Source organism: Aegilops tauschii, chromosome 5 (genome assembly GCF_002575655.3).
Source record: "Aegilops tauschii subsp. strangulata cultivar AL8/78 chromosome 5, Aet v6.0, whole genome shotgun sequence".
Lineage (NCBI taxonomy): Eukaryota > Viridiplantae > Streptophyta > Magnoliopsida > Poales > Poaceae > Aegilops > Aegilops tauschii.
In genome coordinates this window covers 450173230-450198215 of record NC_053039.3, presented here as the reverse complement: position 1 = coordinate 450198215, position 24986 = coordinate 450173230, and the positions used below count along the sequence as shown (strand labels likewise).

Genomic DNA, 24986 nt, shown 5'->3' with positions numbered 1-24986 from the left:
TCAAAGAGTACTTCTAATCTACTCCGATGTTGCTCAGATGAAAGAAGATAGCCATGCATAACTTGACGGTTTCCGAGTTCTTTAGTAAAGAACCCAAAAGTCGTCAAGTTATGAACTATTATCTTCTTCCATCCCTGTTATGCGAATACCGGAACTTGCAATTCTTATTCTTCCGAGGTAGCGATTGTGATACTTGTATCTTCACATGGAAAGTGCTTGAGAGCATGATCTTTGCGTATTCCTTACTTAAAAAACTGGACAAAGTAATTATGACATTGTTAAGCTAGTTATGTCCGAGCTTAAGCACTACAGGGTCAAGAAGTTAGCACTGTCACAATATTAACTTCTTGACTCCTTGCTGTTTTAGCTATCATATACAACTAGCTTAACAATATCATAATCACATTTTCCACTTTTTCAATTAGGAAATACCCAAGGATTATGCTCTCAAATACTTCCCATGTGGAAAATACAAATATCACACTCCAACTGCCTAGGAAGAACAAGAATTGCAAGTGCAAATTGCATATCAGACCACTCAGGAAGTCATCGTTAAAGTAGATTTTTTTCCTTTGGGAACATTGCTTACAACCCTCATCTATCTGATGGTTGTATATATGGTGGACACTCTCTCATGGGTATTTCAAATTTTGGTGATGGTTGAGTTGGGCGAGCCCATCATGCGTTATCAAGGTAACATATGACGAACTCACCCAAATCGACTGTCATTGTCAAAAGTCTAAGTTGTTCCTTTGGAAACATCTCTTGCAACCCTCATATCTCAGGGGTTGTATATATGGTGGACACCCTCTCACAGGTATTTCGACTTTTGGTGAAGGTCTAGCTGGGCGAGCCCATCACGCGTTACCATGATATCACAGGAGGAACTCGCCCAGATAGACCATCAACGTCAAACATCAATTCTTTCCTCCAAGAACAACTCTCATCGACTGTCGGTAATGGTTGCTATTTCTCTGCCCCTCCTAGTCTAACAAGATCTCATAGGAGGAGCAGAGGAAGAGCGACCCCCTACTAGACCAGTCGGTAGCATTCCTCTCAAATGATCTCTCATCTGTCAAATATGGTGGACACTCGCTCACTTCTATCAAACTATCGGACTTGAAGTCAAGACACGTGCCACATACACAAAATCCACTACAAAATTTAATAGACTAAGTGAAAGTCTACTACAAAATTAAAACTACTAGATAACTAAAACAACTACAAAAACTACCACATCTAACTAACACTACTACAAAATAAACTAATAAAAACTACAACAAAAAACTCACAATGGAGGGAGGCGGAGGGGGGGCATTCGTGGAGGCCGACCGAAGGAGGAGGCAGCCATGTGGACGGAGGCGCCGGTGGAGGGGGCCAAGGGGGGCGCTGGTGCAGGCCGGCCAGGGGAGGAGGCGGCCGACCGAGCGGGGGCGACGGCAGGGCGGAGGAGATGGCGGCAGTGGGGCCGGCCGAGGGGAGCTCCGGCAGATCGAGGAGGAGGCCAAAGAGCTCCCACATGCGCGAATGAGGAGAGAGCGCACGGGGAATTTCACTTAAGTATGACTACTAGGGAAATGCTTATACACAGGAGCTCACCAGTAGCGCTTTTTAGAAGCAAGCGCTGCTACTAAATAGCAGCAACACTTTTTGACTACAAGCACTACTACTATTCACTTAGCAGTAGCGTTGTGGATGCAAAACACGCTACTATTATAATTGCCAGACCGTTGAAAGGCAGGCTAGGTATACTAGTAGCGCTTATACTTAAAAAGCGCTACTGCTATTGAACTTAGCAGTAGCGCTTTCCTCTACCAAGCGCTACTACTAGAAATGCTACTGCTAATGATAATAGCAGTAGCGCTTTTTCCACAGGAGTGCTACTGCTATGTACCTTAGCAGTAGCGTTGTTTGCGTTCCAGTGCTACTACTACGTGTACCTTATCCACCATGCGCGTCCCTGCCTCTCCACTCGCATTCTCACTCGCCCAACTCCGTCGCGCGCCGTCGCCCACCAGTGCCCCCTCGGTAACTCCCTCCTTCCCTCTCCGCCCTCCTCCTTGATACCTCCATTTTGCATCATGCTTTTATATTGATATTTAATGCATTATGGGCTGTTATTACAAATTATATCACAATACTTATGCATATTCTCTCTTATTTTACAAGGTTTACATGAAGAGGGAGAATGCCGGCAGCTGGAATTCTAGACTGGAAAGGAGCAAATATTAGAGATCTATTCTGCACAACTCCAAAAGTCCTGAAACTTCACAGAGTTTATTTTTGGAATATATAAAAAATATCGGGCTAAGAAAGAACCAGAGGGGGGCCACCTGCCAGCCACAAGGGTGGAGGGCGCGCCCTGGCAGGCCTCCGGTGCCCATCTTTGGCTATATGGTGTCTTTTACCCTGGAAAAAAATAAAGAAGAAGCTTTCGGGACGAAGCGCCGCCCTCTCGAGGCGGAACCTGAGCAGAACCAATCTAGGGCTCCGGCGGAGCTGTTCTATCGGGGAAACTTCCCTCCGGGAGGGGCAAATCATCGCCATCGTCATCACCATCGATCCTCTCATCGAGAGGGGATCAATCTCCATCAACATCTTCACCAGCACCATATCCTCTCAAACCCTAGTTCATCTCTTTTATTCAATCTTGGTCCCAAAACCTCAGATTGGTACCTGTGGGTTGCTAGTAGTGTTGATTACTCCTTGTAGTTGATGCTAGTTGGTTTATTCAACGGAAGATCATATGTTCAGATCCTTAATGATAATTAATATTCCTCTGATTATGATTATGATTATGCTTTGTGAGTAGTTACGTTTGTTCCTGAGGACATGGGAGAAGTCTTGTTATAAGTAATCATGTGAATTTGGTATTCGTTCGATATTTTGATGAGATGTATGTTGTCTCTCCTCTAGTGGTGTTATGTGAACGTCGACTACATGAAACTTCACCATTGTTTGGGCCTAGGGGAAGGCATTGGGAAGTAATAAGTAGATGATGGGTTGCTAGAGTGACATTAGCTTAAACCCTAGTTTATGCGTTGCTTCATAAGGGGCTGATTTGGATCCATATGTTTCATGCTATGGTTATGTTTACCTTAATACTTCTTTCGTAGTTGCGGATGCTTGCAAGAGGGGTTAATCATAAGTGGGAGGCTTGTCCAAGGAAGGGCAGCACCTAAGCACCGGTCCACCCACATATCAAATTATCAAAGTAACGAACGTGAATCATATGAGCATGATGAAAACTAGCTTCACAACAATTCCCATGTGTCCTCGGGAGCGCTTTGCTTTATATAAGAGTTTGCCCAGGCTTGTCCTTTGCTACAAAAAGGATTGGGCCACCTTGCTGCACCTTGTTTACTTTTGTTACTTGTTACTCGTTACAATTTACCCTATCATAAAACTATCTGTTACCGATAATTTCAATGCTTGTAGAGAATACCTTTCTGAAAACCGCTTGTCATTTCCTTCTGCTCCTCGTTGTGTTCGACGCTCTTGCTTATCGAAAGGACTACGATAGATCCCCTATACTTGTGGGTCATCACTCCTCCCCCTCCTCCTCCCTCCGGCGGCCCCCTCCTCCTCCCTCCTCCTCCTCCTCCTGCTCTCTCCTCCCCCTCCCTCATCCTGATCTCTCCTCCTCCCTCCTCCTCCCCCTCCTCCTCCCTCCTCCTCCTCCTGCTTTCTGTAATAGAAAGGTTTTTAGTAATAGGATTTAAGAATAAATTTTTTAGTACTAGGGTTTATGAGGATATATAGATAGACGGATGGAACTAGTTGATCTATCTATATATAGTGAGTGCTTAGTTGAACTAGTTGAATTAATAGAACTAGTTTATTTTTAGTAAGAAAATTTAGGTATATGAGATTCGATGATCTAATTAAAATTTTACTATAGAACTAGTTTATTTTTAGTAAGAAAATTAGTAGAACTAGTTTATTTTTAGTAAGTGCTTAGTTGAACTAGTTAAATTAGTAGAACTAGTTGAATTTATGTCATTATCACTTTGTCATCAAAGAATGCTATATGAGATTTGATGATCTAATTAAAATTTTACTCGATGGAATATGCAGGCTTTGTAGAGCCGTGTCTCCTTGGAGTGATCGTCATCCGAGCTACCTCTAGCTACTTCCTCTACACCCGAGTCGATGAGCTAAAAGTCCACCTCCTCCCTCTCTACTCCTCGGTGTGTTGAATAGAGTAGAACTAGGGTATTTAGTCGGTGAGCTCATGTGCGAATGCTTATGATAATTGATCCGGATGGAATTGCAAGTTTAAGCATCGTTGTATGTGTATGGACATCTTTGTATCGCAGGGAAAATCCGAGTGGCCTATGTTTAGTGTTGATTCATTTCCATTCCGGTAAATTTCAAGCGCTCGATATGTCCTATTTTAGCAAAGGTCGTGCCGGATTTTTTCGTGAATTTAAGCATGACTTGTGCTAGAATATGTAGGAAATATCGAGTGCCCCGGATTTGCTAGAAAGAGAATTAAACGACATTTCGAGTTGACTTTAAGTCTGTCGGGGCTCCATACATGACAGTCAAAAAATCGGTGAGGGAGAGTCTCCACCATATATGAGAGAAGAAGAATGCCGACTGTTGTCTTGGGGGTCGCTTCTCCTTCTTCTCTTTGTGCTAGACCTTTGTTATGCACTAGGGGAAGAAGGAGTAGCGACCATCATCGATGGTCGAAAAATCGGTGATGGAGTGTCCACCATATATGAGAGAAGAAGAATGCCGACTGTTGTCATGGGGGTCACTTCTCCTTCTTTTCTGTGTGCTAGATATTTGTAATGCACTAGGTAAAGGAGGAGTAGCGACCATCACCAACGGTCGCAATATCAGAGAGGGAGTGCCAACCATATACGTGAGATGAGAGTTTAGGAAGGAAGACTCGACAAACCTAAAGTCAACCCGTTGCATATTGAGTAATAGTGATCTGTGTGTTGAGTTTCCTGGTAGTTGCCTTCGATCGATTTTTAATTAATGTTTCAACTATGAACATAGGAAATGTCTGACGATGAAAAGGAATTCGGTGTATGCGAATACTGCGAAGACGAGCGCGGCCTATGCGACAAGCTTCACCTAGTTGGTGGTAGGCGCTTCAGCATCAAGCTGGATGAGACCTTCGAAGTGGATACAGTAAGTCACAATGACAAGTCTTTTTTCGTAATTAAGCATGACTTCTGCTTATTTTGCTTCAACTTATAATTTTAATTTTTGTACTATTATACTAGCGTATCCCCTCTCATGCAAGAATGTATGTCTTGGATAAGGTTGGTTTCAGTACTATGGAGACTATAGAGGTAAAGAGAGTTCACTTGAGGACCGAGCATGGTTATACTTTTGCCGTCAAATTATACAATGCAGACACCTACACCTATTTTGAATGAAAAAATTGGAGAGCACTATGCAAGGCTTATGCATTTGAGCCTGATATGCTTATCACCTTTGATATTCGTCCGGAAGATGAAGTTGAAGGTAATATCGACATCTGGGTCGATGTGCAGACGCCTCCAGTTCTACCATTATGTGAGTTTCTCAACTATATTTATGTCTTGGATATTGTTTATTCAAAAATAGTTGACAACTAATTTCTATCGACAGCTTATTTCCATTCAAGCAAACATGTCCGGCGCTTGGTAGACATGACCTACTACTGTCCCAGGGCTGAACTAAACTGCGAGGAGATAATGTTGGGAATCGTAGCATAATTTAAAATTTTCCTACGCTCACCAAGATGCATCTATGGAGTCTACTAGCAACGAAGGGAAAGGAGTGGATCTACATACCCTTGTAGATCGCGAGCGGAAGCGTTCCAATGAACGTGGATGACGGAGTCGTACTCGCCGTGATCCAAATCACCGATGACCGAGTGCCGAACGGACGGCACCTCCGCGTTCAACACACGTACGGTGCAGCGACGTCTCCTCCTTCTTGATCCAGCAAGGGGGGAGGAGAGGTTGATGGAGATCCAACAGCACGACGGCGTGGTGGTGGATGTAGCGGCTCTCCGGCAGGGCTTCGCAAGCTTCTGCGAGAGAGAGAGAGGTGTTGCAGGGGAGGAGGGAGGCGACCAAGGCTTAGATGTTGCTGCCCTCCCTTCCCCCCACTATATATAGGGCCAAGGGAGAGGGGGGCGCAGCCTTGCCCCTTCCTCCAAGGAAGGGTGCGGCCAGGGGGGAGTCCTTCCCCCCCAAGGCACCTCGGAGGTGCCTTCCCCCTTTAGGACTCTCCCTTTTCCTCTTATCTCTTGCGCATGGGCCTCTTGGGGCTGGTGCCCTTGGCCCATATAGGCCAAGGCGCACCCCTTACAGCCCATGTGGCCCCCCGGGGCTGGTGGACCCCCGGACCCCTTTCGGCACTCCCGGTACAATACCGATAAAGCGCGAAACTTTTCCGGCGACCAAAATAAGACTTCCCATATATAAATCTTTACCTCCGGACCATTCCGGAACCTCTCGTGATGTCCGGGATTTCATCCGGGTCTCCGAACAACTTTCTGGTTTCCGCATACATATATCTCTACAACCCTAGCGTCACCGGACCTTAAGTGTGTAGACCCTACGGGTTCGGGAGACATGCAGACATGACCGAGACGCCTCTCCGGTCAATAACCAACAGCGGGATCTGGATACCCATGTTGGCTCCCACATGTTCCACGATGATATCATCGGATGAACCACGGTGTCGAGGATTCAATCAATCCGTATGCAATTCCCTTTGTCAATCGGTATGTTACTTGCCCGAGATTCGATCGTCGGTATCCCAATACCTTGTTCAATCTCGTTACCGGCAAGTCTCTTTACTCGTACCGCAATGCATGATCCCGTGACTAACGCCTTAGTCACATTGAGCTCATTATGATGATGCATTACCGAGTGGGCCCAGAGATACCTCTCCGTCACACGGAGTGACAAATCCCAGTCTCGATCCGTGCCAACCCAACAGACACTTTCGGAGATACCCGTAATGCACCTTTATAGTCACCCAGTTACGTTGTGACGTTTGGCACACCCAAAGCACTCCTACGGTATCCGGGAGTTGCACGATCTCATGGTCTAAGGAAAAGATACTTGACATTGGAAAAGCTCTAGCAAATGAAACTACACGATCTTTTATGCTATGCTTAAGTTGGGTCTTGTCCATCACATCATTCTCCTAATGATGTGATCCCGTTATCACTGACATCCAATGTCCATAGTCAGGAAACCATGACTATCTGTTGATCAACGAGCTAGTCAACTAGAGGCTTACTAGGGACAGGTTGTGGTCTATGTATTCACACATGTATTACGATTTCCGGACAATACAATTATAGCATGAATAATAGACAATTACCATGAACAAAGAAATATAATAATAACCATTTATTATTGCCTCTAGGGCATATTTCCAACAGTCTCCCACTTGCACTAGAGTCAATAATCTAGTTCACATCACCATGTGATTAACACTCACTGGTCACATCACCATGTGACCAACATCTTAAGAGTTTACTAGAGTCATCAATCTAGTTCACATCACTATGTGATTATCACTCAATGTGTTCTGGTTTGGTCATGTTATGCTTGTGAGAGAGGTTATTAGTCAACGTGTCTGAACCTTTCAGAACCGTGTGTTTTACGAATATCTATGTCATCTTGTGGATGCTACCACGCGCTGTTTGGAGCCATTTCAAATAATTGCTCTACTATACGAATCCGGTTTACTACTCAGAGTCATCCGGATTAGTGTCAAAGTTCGCATCGACGTAACCCTTTACGACGAACTCCTTTCCACCTCCATAATCGAGAAAATTCCTTAATCCACTAGGTGCTAAGGATAAGTTCGACCGCTGTCATGAGATCCTTTCCCGGATCACCATTGTACCCTCTTGACCAACTCATGGCAAGGCACACTACATGTGCGGTACACAGCATAGCATACTATAGAGCCTATGTCTAAAGCATAGGGGACGACCTTCGTCCTTTCTCTATCTTCCGCTGTGGTCAGGTCTTGAGTCTCACTCAATACTCACACCTTGTAACACAGCCAAGAACTCCTTCTTTGCTGATCTATTTTGAACTCTTTCAAAATCATGTCAAGGTGTGCTGTCTTTTGAAAGTATCATCAGGCGTCTTGATCTATCTCTATGGATCTTGATGCCCAATATGTAAGCAGCTTTATCCAGGTCTTCCTTTGAAAAACTCCTTTCAAACAACCCTTTATGCTTTCCAGAAATTTTACATCATTTTGGATCAACAATATGTCATTCACATATACTTATCAGAAATGTTGTAGCGCTCCCACTCACTTTATTGTAAATACAAGTTTCCAACAAACTTTGTATAAACCCAAAAACTTTGATCACTCCATCAAAGCGTATATTCTGACTCCGAGATGCTTGCTCTAATCCATGGAAGGATCGCTGGAGCTAGCATACCTTTTAGCATCCTTAGGATCGACAAAACCTTTCTGATTGTATCACATACAACTTTTCCTTACGAAAACTGGTAAGGAAACTTGTTTTGACATCCATCTGCCAGATTTCATAAATGCAGCTAATGCTAACATGATTCCGACGGACCTAAGCATCGCTACGGATGAGAAAAACTCATCGTAGTCAACTCCTTGAACTTGTGAAAATACTCTTTGCCACAAGTCGAGCTTCATAGACGGTAACATTACCGTCCATGTCCGTCTTCTTCTTAAAGATCCATTTATCTCAATGGCTTGCCGATCATCGGGCAAGTTCACCAAAGTCCATGCTTTGTTCTGATACATGGATTCTATCTCGGATTTCATGGCCTCGAGCCATTCGTCGGAATATGGGCCCACCATCGCTTCTCCATAGCTCGTAGGTTCATTGTTGCCTAGCAACATGACTTCCAAGACAGGATCACGCATTACTCTGAAGTAGTGCGCATCCTCGTCGTCCTACGAGGTTTGGTAGTGACTTGATCCGAAGTTTCATGATCACTATCATAAGCTTCCACTTCAATTGGTGTAGGTGCCACAGAAACAACTTCCTGTGCCCTGCTACACACTAGTTGAAGCGACGGTTCAATAACCTTATCAAGTCTCCACCATCCTCCCACTCAATTCTTTCGAGAGAAACTTTTCCTCGAGAAAGGACTCGTTTCTAGAAGCAATTACTTTTGCTTCCAGATAGGAGGTATACCCAACTGTTTTTGGGTATTCTATGAAGATGCATTTATCCGCTTTGGGTTCGAGCTTATCAGCCTGAAACTTTTTCACATAAGCATCGCAGCCCCAAACTTTTAAGAAACGACAACTTAGGTTTCTATAAACGGTGTCGTCTCAACGGAATTGCGTGGTGCCCCTTTTAAAGTGAATGCGGTTGTCTCTAATGCCTAACCAATAAATGATAGTGGTAATTTGATAAGAAACATCATGGTATGCACCATATCCAATAGGGTGCAGTTATTATGTTCGGACACACCATCACACTATGGTGTTCCAGGCGGTATTAATTGTGAAACACTTTCCACAATGTCTCAATTGTGTGCCAAACTCGTATCTCAGATACTCATCTCTATGATCATATCACAGACATTTTATCCTCTTGTTACGACGATCTTCAACTTCACTCTGAAATTACTTGAACCTTTCAATAATTCAGACTAGTGTTTCATCAAGTAAATACACTCAGCATCTACTCAAATCATCTGTGAAGTAAGAACATAACGATGTCCACTGCATGCCTCAGCACTCATTGGACTGCATACATCAAAATGTATTACTTCCAATAAGTTGCTCTCTTGTTCCATCTTACTGAAAACGAGGCCTTTCAGTCATCTTGCCCATGTGATATGATTTGCATGTCTCAAGTGATTCAAAATCAAGTGAGTCCAAACGATCCATCTGCATGGAGTTTCTTCATGCATATATACCAATAGACATGGTTCGCATGTCTCATTCATTTCAAAAACGAGTGAGTCCAAAGATCCATCTACATGGAGCTTCTTCATGCGTTCTATACCAATATGACTCAAGTGGCAGTGCCACAAGTATGTGGTACTATCATTACTATCTTATATCTTTTTGGCATGAACATGTGTATCACTACGATCGAGATTCATTTTAGGTGCAAGACCATTGAAGGTATTATTCAAATAAACAGAGTAACCATCATTCTTCTTAAATGAATAACCGTTTTGCGATAAACATAATCCAATCATGTTCAACGCAAACACCAAATCTCGATAGTAGAGGGAGCATGCGATGCTTGATCACATCAACCTTGGAAACACTTCCAATACATATCGTCATCTCACCTTTAGCTAGTCTCCATTTATTCCGCAGCTTTTATTTCGAGTTACTAACACTTAGCAACCGAACCAGTATCTAATACCCTGGTGCTGCTAGGAGTACTAGTAAAGTACACATTCATATAACGTATATCCAATATACTTCTGTCGACCTTGCCTGCCTTCTCATCTACCAAATATCTAGGGTATTACTGCTTCAGTGACCGTTCCTCTCATAGAAGCACTTAGTCTCGGGTTTGGGTTCAACCTTGGGATTCTACACTAGAGCAGCAAACGACTTGCTGTTTCATGAAGTATCCCTTTTGCCCTTGCCCTTCTTAAACTAGTGGTTTTACTAACCATCAACAATTGATGCTCCTTCTTGATTTCTACTCTCGCGGTGTCAAACATCGCGAATAGCTCAAGGATCATCATAACTATCCTTGATATGTTATAGTTCATCACGAAGCTCTACTAGCTTGGTGGCAATGACTATGGGGAACTATCACTATCTCATCTGGGAGATTAACTCCCACTCGATTCAAGCGATTGTGGCACTCAGACAATCTGAGCACATGCTCAACGATTGAGCTTTTCTCCCTTAGTTTGCAGGCTTAAGAACTTGTCAGAGGTCTCATACCTCTTGACGTGGGCACTAGTCTGAAATCCCAATTTCAGTCTTCGGAACATCTCACATGTTCTGCGACGTTTCAAGAACGTCTTTGGTGCCACAATTCTAAACCGCACTGAACTATCACGTAGTCATCAAAACGTGTATGTCAGATGTTTCGTAACATCTACAGACGACGCTGAGGTTCAGCACACCGAGCGGTGCATTAAGGACATAAGCCTTCTGTGCAGCAATGAGGACAATCCTCAGTTTACGGACCCAGTCCGCATAATTGCTACTACCAACTTTCAACTAAATTTTCTCTAGGAACATATCTTAATCAGTAGAACTAAAGCGCAAGCTATGACATAATTTGCAAATACCTATTTGACTATGTTCATGATAATGAAGTTCATCTGATTATGAACTCCCACTCAGATAGACATCCCTCTGGTCATCTAAGTGAAACATGATCCGAGTTTAACTAGGCCGTGTCCGATCATCACGTGAGACGGACTAGTCAAGATCGGTGAACATCTCCATGTTGATCGTATCTTCTATACGACTCATGCTCGACCTTTCGGTCCTCCGTGTTCCGAGGCCATGTCTGTACATGCTAGGCTCGTCAAGTCAACCTAAGTGTATTGCGTGTGTTCCGAGGCCATGTCTGTACATGCTAGGCTCGTCAACACCCGTTGTATTCGAACGTTAGAATCTATCACACCCGATCATCACGTGGTGCTTCGAAACAACGAACCTTCGCAACGGTGCACAGTTAGGGTGAACACTTTCTTGAAATTATTATAAGGGATCATCTTACTTACTACCGTCGTTCTAAGCAAATAAGATGCAAAAACATGATAAACATCACATGCAATCAAATAGTGACATGATATGGCCAATATCATCATGCTCCTTTGATCTCCATCTTCGGGGCACCATGATCATCTTCGTCACCGGCATGACACCATGATCTCCATCATCATGATCTCCATCATTGTGTCTTCATGAAGTCGTCACGCCAACGATTACTTCTACTTCTATGGCTAACTCGTTTAGCAACAAAGTAAAGTAATTTACATGGCGTTATTCAATGACACGCAGGTCATACAAAATAATAAAGACAACTCCTATGGCTCCTGCCGGTTGTCATACTCATCGACATGCAAGTCGTGATTCCTATTACAAGAATATGATCAATCTCATACATCACATATACCATTCATCACATCTTCTGGCCATATCACATCACATAGCACTTGCTGCAAAAACAAGTTAGACGTCCTCTAATTGTTGTTGCAAGTTTTTTACGTGGTTTGTAGGTTTCTAGCAAGAACGTTTCTTACCTACGTATGACCACAACGTGATTTGCCAATTTCTATTTACCCTTCATAAGGACCCTTTTCATCGAATCTGTTCCGACTAAAGTAGGAGAGACAGACACCCGCTAGCCACCTTATGCATCTAGTGCATGTCAGTCGGTGGAACCTGTCTCACGTAAGCGTACGTGTAAGGTCGGTCCGGGCCGCTTCATCCTACAATGCCGCCGAAACAAGAAACGACTAGTAGCGGCAAGAAGAATTGGCAAACTCAACGCCCACAACTGCTTTGTGTTCTACTCGTGCATAGTAACTACGCATAGACCTGGCTCTGATACCACTGTTGGGAATCGTAGCATAATTTAAAATTTTCCTACGCTCACCAAGATGCATCTATGGAGTCTACTAGCAACGAAGGGAAAGGAGTGAATCTACATACCCTTGTAGATCGCGAGCGGAAGCGTTCCAATGAACGTGGATGACGGAGTCGTACTCGCCGTGATCCAAATCACCGATGACCGAGTGCCGAACGGACGGCACCTCCGCGTTCAACACACGTACGGTGCAGCGACGTCTCCTCCTTCTTGATCCAGCAAGGGGGGAGGAGAGGTTGATGGAGATCCAACAGCACGACAGCGTGGTGGTGGATGTAGCGGCTCTCCGGCAGGGCTTCGCAAGCTTCTGCGAGAGAGAGAGAGGTGTTGCAGGGGAGGAGGGAGGCGACCAAGGCTTAGATGTTGCTGCCCTCCCTTCCCCCCACTATATATAGGGCCAAGGGAGAGGGGGGGCGCAGCCTTGCCCCTTCCTCCAAGGAAGGGTGCGGCCAGGGGGGAGTCCTTCCCCCCCAAGGCACCTCGGAGGTGCCTTCCCCCTTTAGGACTCTCCCTTTTCCTCTTATCTCTTGCGCATGGGCCTCTTGGGGCTGGTGCCCTTGGCCCATATAGGCCAAGGCGCACCCCTTACAGCCCATGTGGCCCCCCGGGGCTGGTGGACCCCCTTGGTGGACCCCCGGACCCCTTTCGGCACTCCCGGTACAATACCGATAAAGCGCGAAACTTTTCCGGCGACCAAAATAAAACTTCCCATATATAAATCTTTACCTCCGGACCATTCCGGAACCTCTCGTGATGTCCGGGATTTCATCCGGGTCTCCGAACAACTTTCGGGTTTCCGCATACATATATCTCTACAACCCTAGCGTCACCGGACCTTAAGTGTGTAGACCCTACGGGTTCGGGAGACATGCAGACATGACCGAGACGCCTCTCCGGTCAATAACCAACAGCGGGATCTGGATACCCATGTTGGCTCCCACATGTTCCATGATGATATCATCGGATGAACCACGGTGTCGAGGATTCAATCAATCCGTATGCAATTCCCTTTGTCAATCGGTATGTTACTTGCCCGAGATTCGATCGTCGGTATCCCAATACCTTGTTCAATCTCGTTACCGGCAAGTCTCTTTACTCGTACCGCAATGCATGATCCCGTGACTAACGCCTTAGTCACATTGAGCTCATTATGATGATGCATTATCGAGTGGGCCCAGAGATACCTCTCCGTCACACGGAGTGACAAATCCCAGTCTCGATCCGTGCCAACCCAACAGACACTTTCGGAGATACCCGTAATGCACCTTTATAGTCACCCAGTTACGTTGTGACGTTTGGCACACCCAAAGCACTCCTACGGTATCCGGGAGTTGCACGATCTCATGGTCTAAGGAAAAGATACTTGACATTGGAAAAGCTCTAGCAAATGAAACTACACGATCTTTTATGCTATGCTTAAGTTGGGTCTTGTCCATCACATCATTCTCCTAATGATGTGATCCCGTTATCACTGACATCCAATGTCCATAGTCAGGAAACCATGACTATCTGTTGATCAACGAGCTAGTCAACTAGAGGCTTACTAGGGACAGGTTGTGGTCTATGTATTCACACATGTATTACGATTTCCGGACAATACAATTATAGCATGAATAATAGACAATTACCATGAACAAAGAAATATAATAATAACCATTTATTATTGCCTCTAGGGCATATTTCCAACAGATAAGTCATTATGTTTCATGTCTTGCGGATCTTCATACTATCAAGACAGATTATTTTCCTGGACTTAAAAATATTAGTACTCAAAACATGCGACCACTAGCGTGCTTATTGAACTACAGTCACATCTATTTAGAAAAGATGGTAAGTTTTTTACTATTTGTCCTCAGTGCATCTTTTGCATACATTATTTTTTAAGCTAAACTTCATTGCTAAGTATGTTGCTACAATGTTCTTCAATAGGGACTTCCGATGATAGTTGTGCCTCAATGGATCGAGCATAAAGGTCGCATGACAATGGTTAGCTTATGGTCAAGACATCCTACATTGCACTTTAGTGCATTTAAGATTTCTCGAAGCGAGCAAATCTTAATAGTCAAAGACTGGAGCAAAATTGTGAAGGATCGCTGCAGAGAAGTACTAGGGGGCAGCAATCAAAAGCACGGCCCACAATTAGGAGACAGGTTCATCTGCATGGTCCAATATGATGAAGCAGGAGTGCTACACATGTTCTATGCTATTTTACCTGAGAGAGAGCAGATGGAGTGATTAGCTAGCTAGAATGAGTTTGAAGATGATGATGTGCTACACTATGACTATGCTGATTAAATAGCTAGTGTTGGTGGTAATGACTATGATGATTATTATTAGCTAGTGTTGGTGGTGATTAGATAGCTACCGTAGCTAGTGTTGGTGGTGATTAGCTAGCTAGAATGAGTTTGAAGATGATGATGTGCTACACTATGACTATGATGATTAAATAGCTAGTGCTGGTCGTAATGACTATGATGATGCTTAAATAGCTTGTGTAGGCGGATTAGATTCAAGTGGAGGCAACATGTGGTGCACCACATGTTGCCTCCACTTGAACCTAATCCACCTTAATTTCATACACTGTTGTATATACTAACTAATCATGGTCATAATGTTGTATATACTAACTAATCATGGTCATAAAATCATATGATGAAAGTACTGTATACAGCGAAGATAAGCTGCAATTAAAAAATAGGAAAAATAAGCAGTAGCGCTTTCAGAAGAAACGCTACTGCTACTTACCTCTGTCAGCAGTGCTTTTCCAACAAGAGCGCTACTGCTAACTAGGTGTAGCAGTAGCACTGAGAAACCAGCGCTACTGCTACCAATTAGTTGTAGCGCCTTACTGGTAGCGCTTGTACAAGCACTACTAGTAGCTCTAAAACGAGCGCTGCTACTAGGGTTTTGCCCTAGTAGTGTATCTTGTGCTGCCTTTCCCGAGCTCATGTCGGTGGGGCATTCAAAAAAGATCCCCCAAACCTAGATCTAGGTTATAACTTTTGCCGACAATGGCTCTCGGAAAAGGTACCCTTGCCGAGTGGGACTCTCGGCAAAGATTGATAGTCAGCATAATTAATGCCTCTTTTTCATGTATCCCTGTAGCAAAAGGCAGATATAGCCGTAATATAGTTATCTCAAATACTGCACATCAGCACTTTCCGGCGCTAAAACCCTAATAGTGCAATAAATGTCTCAAATATTGCAGGCGGGTCCAAAAAATGCGGGGGGCTGACACGTGTCATGCAATTGCCTCCTTTGAGAGCACGAGAAGTTTCGAGTCCAATGGAACAACAGGACACGTACTTCCTTCACAAACCAGACACGTTCCTCCCGATACCCAGAGACTACCTCGGAGATGGTGCAATTTACAAGCGGCCTCAAGTAAGGCTTCTTCGAAAAATGCCCAAACTTTTACCACACCCTGCAGGAGCCATGCGATGACACCATGCCAACTCCCGAGGATTTCCGGCATCGTACGATTTTTTGAGGATTTAAACGGTTGGATGAGGCATGCCGCCCAGGTAATTTCGCCCTCCCTTGCCCGCACAAGGCACTCATATCATGAAGAGATCATATAGGATTTTACATGCCGCTTCTCGGCACAATTTCATGTGTCTGCCATGCAAATATGTAATTTCCAGCGCTGAAACCCTATCAGTGCAATAAATGTCTCAAATATTGCAGGTGGGTCCGAAAAATGCCGGGGTCTGACACATGTCATGCGATGGCCTCCTTTGAGATCATGAGAAGTTTGGAGTCCAACGGGGCAACATGACCTGCAGTTCCTTCACAAACCGGACACGTTCACTCTCGATACCCAGAGGCCAGAGACTACCTTAGAGATGGTGCGATTTACGAGCAGCCTTAGGTGAGGCTTGTTCGAAACGCGCCCAAACTTTTACCACAACCTACAGGGGCCGATTTCCAGCATCGTATGATTTTCCTGGATTTAAATGGTTGGATCATTGCTCTCACACAGATGAGAAATTCAAAAAAAAACTAAATTAATAAAAAGCATTGGCATCCATTATTACTTCTAGAAATATGGAATGTCACCATTGACCTTCTTTACCCGGAACATGTAAAGATTCATAGTGACAGTCCATATCCTTAACAAAAGTGTAATGAAGATTGAAGCTTACTGGACTAGCTATCCGACTATTAAAACCGGTCCTGCCGCCCGTCCTCATGTGAGGTGGGACTAAACTCGGCTCTCACATATACGAAAAAGTCTAAATTAATAATGCAAGGAAACAACGTTTTGCCGAAAGCCAAGTCATGGGCTCTCGGCAAAGCATTGCCACCATCACCGAGCCGTTAACCACTACCGGAGTTTTCATGTGGCACCACTTTGCCGTGGATCACTGTTTGGTTCTCGGCAAAAAGATGTTCGCCGGGTTTCCTCCTTTTGCCAAGTGTGTTTTGCACATGGTATCGGTAAATGCATGTGTTTGTCGTGCAACATCTATTGCCGAGTATCCCTCTTAGCTTACTTCATTTTGCCGAGCGCCCATGGTTTGGTTCTTGGCGAAGAGCCAAGCGCTCAGCGTACAGTTAATTTCCAGTAGTGTGCACAAATAATCTAGACAAAATATACTTAAGGATGATTAATTATGGCATGCAGCATAGGCACCACTGTTCCAGCCACCTACTACACATAATAATCAAAATAGACACAACACTGTCACACTTCCGTACGTCATCCTACAGGACTAAGTAAGCAGCAGGCACAAACTGGAACGTGTTGGAAGTTTAACACGCCGGGTTGCATGCATGTATGCACCAAAAGTGGAATATCCCGTTCCTCCGTCCGTACTACATGCATGCATGCATGGCGTAGTACGTGTGTTGGTACTAATAAATTAATTAACTAACCACTAGCGGCGCGGGCCAGTAACCAATTCGTCCCATACAGTAGTAGTAGGTGACTAGTGTAAATAATAAATTAAGCAAGCGTCGATGGATCAGCGGGCGATCTCTGCCTGGAGCGTGGCCTTGTAGCCGACCTGCTCGATCTCCCACCGCAGCTTGGGCGTCGCCGGGTTCTCCTCCTCCACCGCCACGTAATCCTGCACGCGCCACGCAAACATGCATGATTAGTTAATCACATCAAAAAATCTATTAAGATGAATCAACTATTCTGAATCCAAATTATGAAAGGATACCCACTAGCTAACTCAACCCATTTTTCTACTACTCTCTCCATCCAGAAATACTTGTCGTAAAAATGGATGTATCTAGATCAGCTCTGCCAGAGTACATACACACTGAGCAATCATAGCAACTTTTGATCAGCACCCAACTGATGGAGAAAGAGAGTTCAACTCTCAACTCGACATGTAGCAAGCAACCTAGCTAGGGCGACTAATCAGAGAGTAGAAGTAGCTAGTAGTAGGCCGGAAGAAGCTCGCAGATGCCGTCGTGCACACGGAGCCGACGGAGAGGCCCGGACAAGTTAAGGTCTTTTTTCTTTCTGGATTGGAGGGTGCATGCATGGACCGGACGGACCAAGCTAGCTAGTCATGCATGCATCGCATGCAAGAAGGTGACAGGACGAAGGAAGGTGCGTGATTAGTCAGTTTTTACAGTAGTACGTACCTCGAGCTTGCGGACGAGGTCCCTGGCGTCGGGCGCGCTGACGAAGATGTGGCGCTGGGATGGCCGGATGAAGCCGTCGTCCACCGCCTTGTCGATGAAGGCCAGCAGGAAGTCGTAGTACCCATCCACGTTCAGCAGCCCCACCTGCGTCCATCCATGCGCCACCGCCATTAGTAAAGCCAGCGAATAACTAAGTACGGCAGCTAGGATCAGCAAAGGAATAGCTTAACTGGCTTGGTGTGGATGCCGAGCTGCGCCCAGGCGATGACCTCGAGCAGCTCGTCCAGGGTGCCGTAGCCGCCGGGCAGCGCGATGAAGGCGTCGGCGTTGCGCGCCATGGCCGCCTTCCGCTCGTGCATCCCCGACACCGCCACCACCTCCCCCACCGTCACCCCGGTGATCTGTTCCATTTTGCATGAATGAATTAGTAGTTTGTTAGTACGTACAGTACATCACTACTACTACTACTACAAGCTACGGCTACTCCGCAATTGCATGCATGCATGGATGGTCTCCTCCTGTCCGTGGTTGGGAGCATGGTGTCGATCGTGTCGTGTCGTACGTACCTCCTTGCCCATGAGAGTGGTAGGTATGACGCTGCACATCAAAGAGAAAGCAGAACGCGACTGCCGTGAGCAACTTGGACATGGATACTCTTAGGCCAGTTGGAGAAACTTCAGTGTCGACAGAAAGGTATCTACAGTAGTAGTGCTAGTAGATGAAGAGGACGAGAGAAAAGAAAGCAAGCGATGAGTCGTCGACGACAATAATGCAAGAGGATACGGTGCATGCACGCACGGATGGACTCACCCGATGACGTGGCCGCCGGCCTTGTGGACGGCCTCCGAGACCTCCCCCATGAGCCCCAGGCTGCCCCCGCCGTACACCAGATCCATCCGACGAGCAACCTGGCACACCACACGCATGCCCGACATGCTTAACTAACTAACTAAGCTGAACATCATGCACAAAACGTGTGTAATTAACTCGAGCGATAAGCGAGCACGTACCAGCTCCTTGCCGAGCTCGACGGCGGCGTCGCGGTAGCTGCTGCGCTTCCCGGAGCTGCTCCCGCAGAACACGCACACCCGCCGGAACCGAGGCCCCTCCTGCACCTCCACGGCGGCGCCCTCACCAACACCGCCGCTGCGGTTCTTGGCCGCCGCCACCGCCGCCGGTGTCTCCTCCATCCCTCCGCCGCCGCCCTGCATGCCTCCTGGCTACTGCCGTACGTACCGGCCGCGGAAAGGAAGGAAAGGAGTTGTGGTGCCGTGCGCTCTCGCGCGTGGACTGTGGACTGCTGGTGGCGACTTGTTCTAGCAAGGAAGCTTCAAGGCGGGTGCCGGCAGGGCAGACGGGTGGATGGGTATATATCATGGCGTGGGAGCTAGCCCAAGGGAACAGGAGTTCGTGATGAATGGCACACTACCAACTGGAGTACGTGTGTTTCTTTTACCGCAGTTAACTAACTCTCTGAACGAGCATGTGTATATACGTGGGGTACATACCGATGCTATGCATGGCCCCGCGGTCGGTCCAAAATGCTGGCCCGGCCGCCCGTCCAATCAGGGAGGGTACGTCGTAGCTAGCTTTAGCTTCCTCGCAGCTACTAGCTGTTATGACCTAGCTGAGCTGCCTGCCTCCCGTACTAGTACTAGTTATCTACCGCAAAGCTATGCGTGCTCTGGTCCAACCATCCAGTTCTTAACTAATCTGTGAAACTGCTCGATATGTACTGTAGATGGGATGGTGCCATGCCCTTGCTATTCTTAGTGACATTTTCGTGTTCCCACTTTTTTTTAAATACATTTGGTTAATAATTACACAAATTTCAATTATTTCAGATATCTCTACTCTTATAAAAAACCGAGTTGGTGATGATGGTGTGCCTGCCATCTTGCAATATAGACCGTCCGATCTATATCTGACGGATAGAAAGCAAACTATAGCAATTTTGCAAAAAGATACCCGCACCTCTCTCCACATTTGCAGATAAGGCCTTCTCTCTTTCATCCCTATCTCCCACAACCTCATTGTTGAGCAATTAAAAAAGGAAGTCTCTGAAACAATCTAGCATGGTGGCCGTTGTCGGCGTCGTCCATCCCCATGCCTCCGCTCACTCCGACCATCAATCACCACCACGCCCAACTCCTCCTCACCTTATCTCTCCTCTTTCTCGAGATATCATTAGTTTTTACACATGGGATTACTCCCGCATGGGTCAATCACAACAGGTGTTTCGTAAAAAAATACATCTTGATGTTCCGTGCAATGCACGGGCATCTTGCTAGTATTTCAATAAACTTCAAAAATATTAAATAGTTTCAAAAAAGTCCATTAGTATAATATGTGAATATTAATAGAAATTTATTTATTCTACTCGTATTAAAACCAATTTAATGAACATTTCTTTTAGTTACCAAACATTTCAATATTTCAGAACAAGGTCGTGAATACCATACATAAATATTCACACAAATTTTTGAACAAGTGCAAGTGGGGTCCACATGCATGTTTTCATATTTGAAGAGTAATAAAAACTATACATGTATGCATTATCCTCTAAATCCAATAAAAGTAGCTCACCAATCTCAAAGCATGTGTGGATAGCAAAAAAAATTGGTTTGACATCTAGTACTAAACAAATATTCTAGCTTGTCCGAGCCACCTAGCCAGCATGGGCCAGATATTCTCCTATCGCAGGAGAGCCAACTCGGATCATCTTTGATGGTGAAACCATATTTTGAGAAAAAACCGAACTACCCACCTAATCTTTTTTTTTGGAAAACACTTAATGTTTTCAAATTAAATGTCCCAAACATACTAGAGTTTTTATTTGACCTATGAAATTTTAAAAGTCATTTCTTAATTCCAAGTTATTTTATTAACATTTCAGTGTTCCAACTTTTGTATAAATATATTGTGTACAAATCACACACATTTCATCATTTCAGTTATATTTCATTTAGTATAAAGAACATTGCTTACAAAATTCTACATGAATGCTCACAGAAATTTTAAATCAATTTAAGAAAAAAAATCATCGTCTTACCAAACATTTCATTGTTTTATAAAAGACTGTAAACATTCGTAAATATTCTCATAGTTTATTAACAAATGTAGGTGGGGTAAATAAGTATGTACTTGCATTAGCAGAGTAATACCAATATATGCATTGTACTGTAAATTTGATAAATGTAGCTCACCATTCTCAAAGCATGTGTGGATGTTAGATAAAATTTAAGCATCTACTACTCAATAAATATTCTAGCTTCTTAGAGCCAGCTAACCAACATGGGCCAAGAATTCTACCAGTCATGGAGAGCTAATTCGCTATATCTTCCCTGGTGAAAAACGTGCCACAAAAAATCCGTCCGACCCCGCCATTTTTTATAAAAATTTAGAAAAGCGAATATTTTATCAAATATTTTTTGCTAATATTTTGGATTTTATTTAAATTCGTTCAGTTAACTAAAAAAAATTAAAAAGACATTATTTCGATTTCGAATAATTTAGTGACATTACAGCCTTCTAATTTTTCGATAAATATTTTTTTAAATAATGACACAAAATTTAAATATTATAGTCATATTTCAATTAGTTTCAAAAGTATTTTATTGTTCAAAGAAACTACCACTAATTTAAATAATTATTACATTTAAACCAATTTATGTAACATATCACTCAGTCACCGAACATTTCATTGTCTCATAAAATGTTTGCAAATATCATTAAAAAATAGTGCATAAATACTCACTCGATTTTGCAGAGTTGCAAAAATAATATATTCATTTTAACGCAACATTGTTCATTTATTTTGATGACATTAAAAAATCATTGTTTTGATTCTAATTTATCCTAGTGACATCTTCGTGTTCCAACTTATAAATATAGATTGACTATTCCTCACCCAGGGTGCAGAATAATTTATTCTTCACCCGAGGTAATCTTACGATCGTTTCATAAATAAATTACATTTGAAATGCAAATAGGTACATTCTTATTGATTGACTACATAAAATATGGCATAAGAAAACAAAATGTATATGTCATAAGACCAGAAAAATTACGTTTTATGTATATTTTACACTATGTTTTTACATTTTTAATATTATGTAACATATGATAAATTTTACAGCAATTATATATTTTCTTATGTTATCTTTTTACGTCTGAAATAAGAAAGAATTTACGAAACATAAAATTACGGTGCATTGATCCTAAAAAGGAGGGGTTGAAGAATAACTACTCCTCACCCAGGTGACAAATAGTCAATCTCTCTCTATATATAAAAGATCTACAAATATAATAAGATAGTAAAGAATCACACAAACTATAAGGATTTTAATCAAATTTTGACCGGTTGAAAAATATTATTTATAAATGATTTACAAATATAATACAGGAATACTCACAAATTCAATTGTATTACTCATATTTAAACAAGTTTGATAAAAAAAATCATATAATTATCAAACATTTCAATGTGAGAGTAAAGTTTGCAAATGTAATTCATAAATATTCATGGAATGTTTGACAAAGTCCAGGTGGGTCCGATATGTGCGTGTATTGTAAAATTAATAGAATTTGATCACCAACCTCGTGGCATGTGCGGATGGCACATACAGATTCTAGGTTCGGCGTTTAATACTGAAGAAATATTCAATTTTCTCATAGCCAACTAGCCATTTGGGCCAGGAATTCTCCTAGAGGAGGGGAGCCAATTCAGATAATCTTTGGTGGTAAAACCAAATCTTGCAAAAAAAAACGGACCTAACTTGACAATTTTTTATTTTGGAAAATTTTAATTTTTGAAATTAATTTTTATACATTTTATAAATTTGAATTCAATTATTTTAGTTATTCAGATGATAATTTATAAATTCATCATTTTGAATGTGAGTTATTTTCGTGACATTTTAGTGTTCCGATCTGTTATAGATCTACTTTGTAACTAATCACACAATATAAATTATTTTAGTCATATTTCAATGATTTTTTTATCCAAATAAGTCAAGAAAAAAATGCATGAATGCTCACACAAATTTAAGATTTGATGAGTTGTAGGGCGGATTCACTTCTACTGATTTCTTGCGGGAAGGTTCTATAAGGGAAGAAGTATTTTTAATCATATTCAAATCAATTCAAGGAGCCTTTTATTTAGTTACCAAACATTTCATTATTTTGGAAAAGTTTGCAAATATCATTCTTAAATATTTCGCACAAAAATTTCAGTGAATTTGGGTGGGGTCATCATGGATGTACTCGATTTTTTAGAGTAATACAAATGATATATGCATTGCATTGTAAACTGCATACAAGTACCTCACCAATCTCAAAGCATGTGTAGAAGGAGATATAAATTCTAGGTTTGGTATTTAGTAGTAAACAAATGTTCTAGCTTTGTAGAGCCAGCGAGACTACATGGGCCAGAGCTTCTCGTATCGGAGGAGAGATAATTCAGATCATGCTCGGATAATCTTCAATGGTCCTAGTAACATTTTAAATTCTTTTAAAAAAGAAGTGTTTTCAAATTATTTTTTGCAAATATTTAGTGGTTTTGATTAACTTTGTTCAATTAAATTAGCGACATTCTATCGTCATTGTTTTGATTTTGAGTTACTGTACTGACATTTCAGTGTTCCAACTTTATTTTATTCATATATCTTCTATTTCTAAATAGCTACAACACACTACCTATTTTTCCTAGCCACGCAACCGTGGCACGTAAGCAAATCATGCATGCAAGTCATGAATTACATTTTGTTTTGCATTACTCTATGTATGCAATCCTACCACATCATCAATTCATGCATGTTAGTCATAAGTTATTTTTTATATTTTATATTAATACTATTCTTGTTGGACGACTGCATCATAACAATGTAGTTCATCCTTCACAATTTTGTCAGAAATGATTTTTTAACTACATTTTTTCTATTTTATATGCTCCATATTTTTTATTGATTTTTAAGCTTAATTACATTCGCTTTCCATTAGTTTTAGATATTTTCTAGCAACTATTTATGCATTTCTTTTAACATGGTTCCCACAGCAACGTACGGGGCATCATCTAGTTTTGTAAATAATCACGCACAATATAATTATTTCAAACATATTGCAATCAGTTCTAAATATTAATTGTATGTGAGAAGTTCGAAAATAGAATACAATAATACCCATAATTGTTTTCTCGTATTTAAATCAATGTAAGATATCTTTATTTAGTGAGCAAACCTTTCATTTATGGAAAAGTTTGCGAATATCATCAATAAATATTCACACACAAAACTGAACAATCGGAGGTGGATGCCACACGCATGTAGGCATGTTTGTAGAGTGATCAAACGATATCAAATACCCGCAAACGCGCCTGGCGCGTCTGCGGGCACTGACCGGACACTCCTCAAATATCTCTCTCTACATTCGAACACCTCAAATATTAAATCTTAAAACCATACAAACCATGCAAATAAAACATCTACGTAGTATGCATATCAACTAAATCCTTGACAATGCTACTTATTGTCGTAGGAGATGTCCACTATCTTTGTTCCGGGCTCTGGGTACATGGGGGGTAGATACAACTCCGGCTCCTCCTAAGCCTCCGCCTACATGTCCGCGTCCACCTCGTCGAAGAGCGCGTCGGTCTTCGCCTATTCTTAACGGAGGAAGCACCGGTTGTGCTTCACGTACGCCTCATCCTGGATGTCCACTATGTTTGTTCTTAACGGATGGTTGTCTGCTCCTCCACCTCCGCCGCTTAGGCGACGGCGAACTCCACCATGACCTCCTCCATGGTGATGCTCGCAACCGGCGTCGG

At 43.0% G+C, this 24986-nt stretch overlaps 1 protein-coding gene across 2 annotated transcripts in view; it reads right to left on the bottom strand.

Moving 5' to 3' along the window:
* The window catches only part of LOC109771745 (probable cytokinin riboside 5'-monophosphate phosphoribohydrolase LOGL9), a 189202-nt gene extending 169669 nt beyond the window's left edge, over nt 1–19533 (bottom strand). Inside the window, exons 1-6 of one of the 2 annotated variants that reach the window (XM_020317672.4) lie at nt 19174–19517; nt 18974–19071; nt 18730–18760; nt 18394–18564; nt 18164–18307; nt 17292–17634 (exon numbers count right to left, since the gene is read on the bottom strand). In XM_020317672.4, coding sequence (XP_020173261.1) covers nt 17530–17634; nt 18164–18307; nt 18394–18564; nt 18730–18760; nt 18974–19071; nt 19174–19374 — 750 coding nt within the window. In that variant the 5' untranslated portion in view covers nt 19375–19517 and the 3' untranslated portion in view covers nt 17292–17529. Of the gene's footprint in view, nt 1–17291; nt 17635–18163; nt 18308–18393; nt 18565–18729; nt 18761–18973; nt 19072–19173 lie in introns of those variants that run through there. The other variant, XM_073498105.1, reaches the window with a different exon arrangement.
* Nucleotides 19534–24986: the final 5453 nt, after the last annotated feature.